The sequence below is a fragment of the Bactrocera tryoni genome, chromosome 3 (assembly GCF_016617805.1).
Source record: "Bactrocera tryoni isolate S06 chromosome 3, CSIRO_BtryS06_freeze2, whole genome shotgun sequence".
Lineage (NCBI taxonomy): Eukaryota > Metazoa > Arthropoda > Insecta > Diptera > Tephritidae > Bactrocera > Bactrocera tryoni.
The window spans coordinates 44,185,490-44,195,215 of record NC_052501.1 but is presented as its reverse complement, the minus strand read 5'-3'; the positions used below and the strand labels follow the sequence as shown (position 1 = coordinate 44,195,215).

Here is a 9,726-nt window from a genome sequence, read left to right as displayed (position 1 = left end):
GGAGTAAAGTAACAATAAGTTTTTTTGTAAATCGGCGGTGAAAAATCGATGTATTGCAATTTTCTTTTCACTTGTGCATTCGCATACGTTCGCTATCATTTTTTCCTGCATAGCAGCGCCAACAACAACGCCATGAAATAATAAAAACAAAGTGGCCAAGCAAAATCAGCTGTAAGCGCAGTGTTCAACTTATTAGAAAAGAGAGTAGAGGAAAAAAAAACGTTTGCATCAAAATAATAAACGGTTTATGAGCGCCGCTCGCAACGGTCAACATATAAAACAATAACAAAACGTATCTCACGTGAATCCGCGATGTTCATTTCGCCAAAATTAACATAAAAAATAAACGTTTAAATTTATTAAAAATTAAAATGCCATTTTGTGGATCTTTATTTTTAAATTAAATTTCCATAATATGTTTTAAAATTTTAATCCATGTTTTCTATTTAACGAGTTGTGCAATTGCATTGAGACGGTGTGAAATCTGTTTTTAATATTTTAGTTGTGGTTTCCAGCAGAATTAAACAATTCAATAAACAATAAGGAGCGTTTATCCTTCGTAATTTGTTTTTCAGCGTTCAATAATTATGTTTGTGCAATATTTATAGCAGTTGCGTTACAATACTTCTTCTTTTCCAGGTAAGTAGACACCAAGGGTGCATAGTTGCACATTTTGCAACAACTAAATAAATGTTATTTTATATAATTTATGCACAAATAATTTTATATTAATTCATATTTTCATATTGTATGTTTGAGATATTCTGCGTTTTGAGAGTATAAAACTTACAAATTTCTTTATGTGTATATATGTATATATGTATATATGTATGTATGTATAAGCCTTTCGGTTTAACATTCTCTTTTGAAATCATATAAACTGTATAGAGAAAAGAAACTCTCTTTCTTTGATATCATACTTTCGAATTGTTTTATGTCTCTCGGGCGCACTGAGCGGTCTCGTAAAATCAGCTGTTTAAGTTTTGTTGACATTTATTTGTTTACATCTACATCTTACCTACGTTGCCTCATATATTTTTTTAACTAAATTTTTGGTATTTCTTGAAAACTTAGATACCATAAGTTTATTACGAATTGAAATATCGAAAAATTAAGATTTTGAAATTTTTTGAGTTCTGACTCTTTTGTAATAAGTGTGCGATATATAACAGGAAAAATATTGTCGAGCTACAGATTGTTCTAAGTTTTGGATAGGAAATTATATATTCCACAGCACACACTAAACCAGGCGGTGGCAGTATGCTTATTTGACAATCTATACGTGAAAAAAGTGTACAGGGTTTTTCAATAAGAGTGATATGATTTCTTAAAAATAACAACTGTCGATTCTGGTCGAAGTAAATCCGCAAATTATTCATGAACAGCCATTACATACCCCTAAATTGACAGTTCGGACAGTTTGTTGTGGTTTTTGATCTGGTTGAATCATCGTACTACTACATACTACTACTACTACTAAAGGAAGTTGGTGGCAGCGTTGATGTCAATGGAAAACGGTATAGATCGATGAAAGCCAACTTGTTTTTGGCCGCAATTGGAAAAGTTAATCTTGACAACATCTGGTCCTAACAAAGCGAAGCTACGTGCCACACGGCACGTGCAACAACCGAATTATTATAGAAAAGTTTGGAGTTTCGATTATCGAAATCGTAACTTCAAATGGTCACCATGAAATTGTGATTTAATACCATTAGACTATTTCTGGTGGAATTATTTGAAGTCATTGGTGTTTAGCAATAAGCCAGTGTCTTGAAAAGCTTTAGAAGTCAGTATTGAACGTTCTATTCATGACCAAAAGTACACGAACTTAATTATATCTATTTCCAAGCCACTTGACATCGTCTCGAGAAGACACGACATATTCAGGGGTGTTGTTAGATGTCAGAATTGCAAACCAATTCTGATTTTAATGGTGTCACAGAATCTGATTAGATTTTCGTCTTTTCCAACATACGCAAAACCAATATTCGAAGCAGCTGTTTACTAATGTGATTAAATTTGCAAATGAGTACATTTGGAAGCAATCCTATTAAAGTTTTTAATAAGTTCCGAATTAAAGGAAGATTTTAAGAGATAACATTTATCGAATGAATAAATACTTTTGGGTGTTAAATTACGTTTTGTTAAGTTAATATCTTTAAATATCTGGATTTTTTTTCCAAAAACTTGGTTTTCGTGACGCCCGAAACCGATACAAATTCTGTTTCGAATCTGTTTATAATATCTGAATTCATGACACCTACTACTACCGGCATAACAAGCAGGTCTCAAAAGCTCGTCTTTTATGTTTGTGGGCTAACTGGCAAACAAAACTGCTTCTGTATTTGATTGAAAGAGCCTTTGAGATCAGTTTGGATGGCCTTTTTAATCAATTAATCTTCTCTTTGTGTAGTTTTTCGTTACTCGCTGTGCCTCGATTCTTTCATAATTCGATAGTTTGTAAAGGGTGATCAATTTTTAGGTTCCTGTTTTTTTTTTTGTAGAAAAACACAGAAACTTCAAATTTAATGGAGAATGTATATTACCATTCGAAAGAACATTCTTTGGCATTTATTTTTTGAAGATTATCTCTTTCAAATGTTGGTCTTAGATGGTCCATCCCTTGAATCCAATTTTCGATAATTTGTTCGAACATTTCGACTGGTAACTGGCACGCGTGATGTTTTATTCCAAGGCTGAATTGACCGTATAGACTTTAGACTTTACATAACCCCGCAGGAATAATTCTAACGGTGTGATAGCTCACGATCTATGCGGACAATCCCGCTTCGATTCAGACCTAGGAGTAAAACATCACGCGTGTCATTCGCCAGTTACCTGCCGAAATGAAAATGGTACATATTTAGTTCATTAAAGTTCATTATAAATATAAAATATAATAAGTTAAAGTTAGAAATACGAAAAGACTTTTTAGACTATCCAATATTATAATCATTTCCGCATACGGCCGCCTCGTCTTTCATCGTTTTAAAATTGTGGCATTTATTGTTCAAAACTAATGGAATATACCTTTCAAAACTAGAATTATTTGTGAAAGTGTACTCTGTAACAACTTTTTAATACAATTTCTTTCTAATTACAGGTATGGATACTTCTACATACATATATACATACATCATTTAATTATATAGACTATAACTTTTAATAAAATAACAGTTAACAGGTAAATTATTATTTTTTTTATAAAAAAGGACCATACATATTTTTTGTTACCTCTCGAAGTTTTATAGCAACTCTCTATTTGAAAGTGACTCTTTATGTAAAAATAACGACATTTTTTTCTCAAATCAGGGATAATTTTTGTAGTGCTTTCGGTAAAAATAAATGATTTTTCGCGAATTTTTTTGTGAATAATTTTTATTTATTTACTTTTTTAATTTAACTATATTTAAACAAATTGGATTTTATGTTGATTTACTTATTAATTTTTAAATTTTTATCTCTTCTTTCACGCTCCTTTTGAACTAAATTACGCTAATTGTGATGGCTACATGAATTAATTGATTAAAATCAGTTATGAATTATAGCTACTAGTTAACTAATGTATTTGAGAGAACACATAAAGTGCTCAAATTAAAATTTCTTATCTAAATTTTATTGAACTAATTCTCTCCATCTGAAATCCTCACCTCATTGTTCAATTTGACTTTTGTTTAACGGCCTTTGGACGCCGCGACCACAGCCTAGTGCATATAAAGGTCCAGCTCACAACCGATATCAATAAAATGGCCACAAGGAATAGATAAATATCCCATGAGTGGTAAACGAAGCGTGATACATGCACGGCGTGAGCTTTAATGAGTGGCGCACCCTTGGTTTTGCCGACATATTCCACCCACCAGATGGCAGTCTCGAGTGCGCTCTGCGGACGATTTTTGTAGGAGGACGAAACCGCTTTGGCGTTATCCATATATCTGCAAAAAGAAAAATATAGAAAACAGCACCCTCTCTCTAGCACTCATTTCACTTACTCTTTCTTTAACACCTCTCTTATCGAGCTCAGAACTGTATTCTCAGTGATATCGTGATATTTCATCTCCACACCCATACCACGGTATTGTAACGCCGCTGAATTCAAAAACTGATCAGCAAACATGGGTGTGACCACTACTGGTACACCACAGTAAGCCGCCTCCGAAGTACCCATAAGACCGCCATGCGATAAGAACGCCTTTACATTCGGATGACAGAGTATATCACGTTGTGGCAACCACTTGCTAATATACAGATTATCCGGCTTGTCCTCCAGGGTGGTGTTTTCCCATTTCCAAATCACCCGTTGTTTGAGTTGCTTCACAGCACGTACGATAGCCTCACGTTTAGCGGGCGGCAAAGTGTCGGCGCGTAGCATAGAACCCCAACTAATGAAGACCACACCATGTTCGGCACCATCGATGAACTTTTGCAGCTCGGCATCGAGCGGCTTGGACTTCTGTATGTGCATGCCGCCGAGATCGAGAACGGACGGTGGCAACGGTTTGACACCGCTCAATGAGAAATGCTGATTGACGAATAACATTGATGTTTTCTTCGCCAATTCGCCAACCGAGGGGGTATTTGGTCCGAATTTTTCGCGTACCATGCCATCGATAGCGGGCGTGTTGAAATTACTGGTAATTCATTGCTTATTTATAAAAGTATTATTTCAACCCAGTTAATAGTTGATACTCACTCGTAAAGGAATCGCATGGCGTGATGGGTGAACCAGTTGGCAAGACGAGCGCCGAATGTCATGTCCTCGGATTCTCCCAAAAATAATGTTGGCATAACTGAGGTCACCATGGGCACGCCCACGCGTTCGTAATGCCAAGGCAACATAGCAGAACTACAAATTTAGGTTTTTCAAATAATCAATTATTATAAATTCAATTGGCGATCTTTTAGTTAAAATATAAAAAGAAACTTTGCTCACCTGACCATCCCTATAAATGGCGCATTGAGTTGATGCGCCACCGCTGCCATGCAATCGCTATTGAATCGCTCAATGATGACCACATCGTAATGTTGCCGCTCTCGCAATACCTGTGCCAAAGCTTCGGAATGCAACGTGGCATTGCAGTCGTTCTTCCCAAAGTGGTTAAGCATATAAAATTCCATGAAGCGATTGTAGAAGTGTTGCGCTTCGAAGTACTGAAACATAAAGAATCATATTAAAGCTAAACAACTGCAAACATAAGATGTGAGTACGTTGGTTTCATTAATAATTTCTCATTTTTTTTAGTCACAAAAACCCGAACTTCGGTATTCACCTTTATCGTGAGAGAAAAACATCTAGATTTTAAAAATTCTCCGCAAACACTCCTTCAAAAGCACACTCGAGACAGTATGAATGAGTTTTATAGAAGCCAATACCAAATTTGGGCAACGGACGTAGTTCCGCTCACCTTTGGGTGAAAACCTATATCTCAGGAACGAATTCAATTTTCTGCAACAATCGGTGTTACACTTAATCGACTGATTGTTCGTTTAGGACGTACATAAGTATGTATGTATATATGTCCAGGCCAAAAGAGTCCAGTTCTTCCCAATTTAAAGACCTCTCACGCTGATTATGCTATTCAATCGACTTTCTGAAATCAATTTAATAATTCCAATACTTGCTTATAAGTGGCAATGATCAATTTTGACTCGGACTAACTACGCTTAGTCTAATTTTTAATACACTTGTTATAACGGGTAATCCAAGGTGCCTTTTCCAATAGCCTTTTTTGACAGATCATGCGTGAGTCGTGTCAAGCTGTCATATTATTTTTGCTCAGTATTGTTTAGCATTTCATCATAGAAAGACTTACGCCTGAACAACGTTTAAGAATCGCTCAACTTTATTACGAAAATTCACGTTCTGTAAAAAAATGTGTTTCGCGCGCTTCGCTCAACTTATGGTCAACATAATCGTACTATTCCAACACCATCAGCTTGAGACCCAGCATTCATTATTGGATAATATTCGACCGAATAGACCACGTCCAGCCCGTAGTGAAGAAAATATAGCAACCGTAGCTGAGAGTGTACACGAAGACCGTGAAGAGTCGATTCGTCTCCGTTCGCAGTAACTCGGACTGACGTATGAAAGTGAAAGTGGTGTGGTTTGTGGGCCGGTGGAATCATCGGTCGATATTTCTTCAAAAATGATGCTGGTGAGAACGTAATTTTCAATGATACCCGACTATTTGATGTCTGAAATTGAAGCTCGTGATCTCGACGACATTTAGTTTCAACAAGATTTCGTCACTTCCCACATATCGCATCAATGGATTTATTGAGATAATACTTCGGTGAGTAGATAATTTCACGTTTTATGCCGGTCTATTGACCACCAAGATCGTGTGGTATCACAGGGCTAGACTTTTTCCTGTGGGGATATGTAAAGTCTGAAGTCTATGCGGACATCCCGCTTCAAAGCAGGCCTTGGAACCAGTTACCATTCGAAATGCTTGAGCTCGAATGCTTGGACTCAACGGATAGACCATCTGAGATGTAGCCGCGAGAGAGATAATCTTCAAAAAAAAATGTCAAAGAGTGGGAGGTCATCCCATCGGCGCTTTCAGCAAATTTTGGTTTTTTCGATTTCGGCTCGTTTTTCGAGTGATATTCGCCAGATTGTTGGACAGCTAAGTCTTAATAGTCATATATCCAAGTATCGGAAGCTTTTTTGAATATGTTTGTAATGAAGCTTTTGATGAATATGCAGGGTTCTCAGCTGCGTTGTCAGGTCTCTCTTTTGCGACATCTACTCAACGAAGTTTGTTGGGCGGAGAAAGACTATAGTATAGCCATTAAAAGATCAGAAGCTACATACAAAAGAGAATCTCAAAAATATACAAAACAACCTTTATTACGGAAATTTTGCACTGTCATCATTAGTAAGCAATTAAAGACTGTTTCTCGTGCGGGGAAAACTGGTTTCTCATTCATTCAAGTAAGCTTTCTCTTTGACTTACCTGCACGTCTACGGAATCCAACAAATCGCCTGTTAATGACAGATCTTTGTATCCTGGCGGTGGATTTTTATCGGGAAAATGGCTTAACACCGTAACATCATGACCCTTCTCGGCCAAGCCCCGCATAACGGGGTGGAAGAAGTGGAAGTGACTAATGCCTGGGTGTGGAAATAAACCTAGTATTTTGAGTGGGTAACTGGCTTGTACCAGTGTGCAACAAAGGCCAAGCAACAGCAACAAGTGGCCGGGCGAAGGTTCCGCCATCGCTATGGGAAGAATTAACGTAGAAAGAAAAATAGATTTTTTTATATTTAATGAAAGAAAAAAACGTATTAATTGAGTTATAAGGATAAATAAATAAAAAAAATGTTTCAAGATTTTATATATAAAATTATTATACGTTTTAATATAAAAAGTGATTTAGGTTGCTTAAAAATATGATCAAATAAACTACATGTAGAAAAACTACATTAAAAAAAAATAAATAAATTATAAACACTTGTAATTTAAATAAGAAAACTATAATATAAATAAAAAAATTATTTTAAAATTATGCATTTTGTTTAATTTAAAATTCTTTAATTTATAAAATAAAAAAACAGCAATTTTTGTAATAATTTTATTTAAAAATTCTATTTAAACAATTCGTTTTTTGGTTAAAATTTTTTTTGTCATAAAAATTGTTATTTTTGAATCAAAAAAAATATATATTAACAAAATACCTACTCTAATTAATGAGTTTCACAAATTTTTTTAAAAACGGGTTAAATGAAAATTTTTAAAATTATAAACAAATTTATTTAATAAATAAAACAAAAATTTGAATTTTTTTAAATAAAATTTTAAAAACAGTAAAATATAATACATATTTATAAAATAATAAAAAAAATACCTTTTGAATAATAATATTTTTTTTAATTCGTAAAATTTATTTTTATAGAATTTTAAAATTTATAAAATATAATATGTATTTATAAAATACTTTAAAATTATACATTTTGTAATCATATTTTTTTTAATTCATAAAAATTAATTTTATTAATAAATTTAACAAATTTTTCAATATTTTTATTTTTTCTTTTAATTATAAAAATTATGATTTTTAAATTAACAAAAAGTATTTAAAAATAGTTACTTAATAAATTTATGAACCATTTTTTAAAATGGGTTAAATAAATAATTTTAAAATTATAATAAAATATTTAAAAAATAGTGCAAAAATTTAACAAAATTGTATAACCATTAAATTAAAAAATTCAGTAACTGGTATTATATTAAAAAAAAAAAAATAAATTATATTTATAATAAATATTTAATTAAATACAAAGATTACTTCAAAAATATTTTCTGCCACTACAACAACAACAAGTAACATGTAATATATCGTAATATTAAAAATTAATTTACAAAATTTTTAATTTACCAAAAACGCTTTATATTATAAATCAATAAATTCTGAAACATTTGAAATAATAAAAAAATATTTAGAAAATTTCCTTAAACCAAAAATTTACCTCATCTTCTTAATTACAAAGAGTGAAATGTGTTGAGTTGATGCGCAATTAAATAATAATTCAAAATCAAAAATATTGTGGAAAATACATGAGTTAATTACAATAAATGTTTTTTTATTAGCTTTCATTCTAATTAAACACAAGTGATGACTTTTCATTTCGATTATATAAAAAAACAACAAATGTAAACAATGATGTAACGTTATTTATTTGATTACAAGTGATCAACAAACAGTGAAAGCAGAGATTAAGAGACGATCAACTCTCCTGTCGTTGGTTATGAGAGAGCAACTCACTCACCGGACTTTTATAGTCGACTGGGAGCGAGAGGTTTCTACGTTTCGCAATCGGAACGGCTGGACGGCCAGATTGAAATTCTACCAAAAATACATGTGAACAATGTCAAGAGCAAAATAGAAAGTACATACATATAGTACACAAATGGTTCCCTAGGAAGATGAAGCAAAATCACTGCAGCGCCTACAAACAATCGCTACTTATTCGCATTTCGGCTTTGGCTGGCGAGTATATTATTTTACATTTATATCAAAATTGTATCTAAAGTTATTTTAATTGCATGCAGGCAATATTTCACTCACCAGTTCTCTTTAATGCAAATTAACACGGCCGATTATTTATATGTATATATTTATAAGTATAATTCTTGCGTCCACAGCAAACACACACGTTTTTCACAAATTAGAAATCAAATGATTTGTGGAAAAAAAATTAAAATGAGATCACGACTTAAAAAATTGCTGCAACCCAAACGAACCGAATTGCTGCAGCTGTCTTCTCCGACTGACCAAGTCAAGACGGTGCCGGCAAACAATATTTGTAAGCGCACTCAAATATGCCTATAAACAATTTCCTACTAGCTGCGCTTACAAACACAATATATAGTATATATATACACACAAACAATATATACATACATATATATATTTACCCAGCAGTGAGAGTAACGAGTTGCTTAGTAGTTGTCGTCAATTTGTCAAAACAGGCATAGTTTTGAATTGAACTAATAATTGTTATAAGTGCTATAAGCTTTATATACATTGTGACAAAAAGCACCCGGAAATTGATGCAGTTTTATCAAAAACACAAGCCCACGAGTGGTACAAAGCCTTCAAAGACGGTCGAGAGATCGTTAAAGACATGCCTCGTTCTGGACGACCTTCGACGTCTTCAACTGATGAAAATATTAAATAAGCGAAATATATGGTGTCTTAAAATTGTCGGCCAAGTGT

General features: G+C 33.3%; 1 protein-coding gene across 4 annotated transcripts; it reads right to left on the bottom strand.

The window, feature by feature from the left end:
• Positions 1-2,874: 2,874 nt before the first annotated feature.
• LOC120772442 (UDP-glucosyltransferase 2-like) lies at positions 2,875-9,416 on the bottom strand. 4 transcript variants are annotated; one of them, XM_040101060.1, is made up of 8 exons: positions 9,076-9,416; positions 8,905-8,994; positions 8,777-8,853; positions 6,963-7,228; positions 4,934-5,151; positions 4,694-4,846; positions 3,993-4,631; positions 3,659-3,935 (listed from the first exon to the last, which is right to left on the bottom strand). In XM_040101060.1, the coding sequence occupies exons 4-8, from the start codon at positions 7,224-7,226 to the stop codon at positions 3,659-3,661; spliced, it is 1,551 nt and encodes a 516-aa protein (XP_039956994.1). In that variant the 5' UTR covers positions 7,227-7,228; positions 8,777-8,853; positions 8,905-8,994; positions 9,076-9,416. The 4 variants fall into 4 exon arrangements, with proteins under 4 accessions (XP_039956997.1, XP_039956994.1, XP_039956993.1 ...); XM_040101059.1 differs by lacking the exons at positions 8,777-8,853; positions 8,905-8,994 and having other exon boundaries at positions 9,076-9,414; XM_040101062.1 differs by lacking the exons at positions 8,777-8,853; positions 8,905-8,994; positions 9,076-9,416 and adding an exon at positions 8,477-8,519.
• Positions 9,417-9,726: the final 310 nt, after the last annotated feature.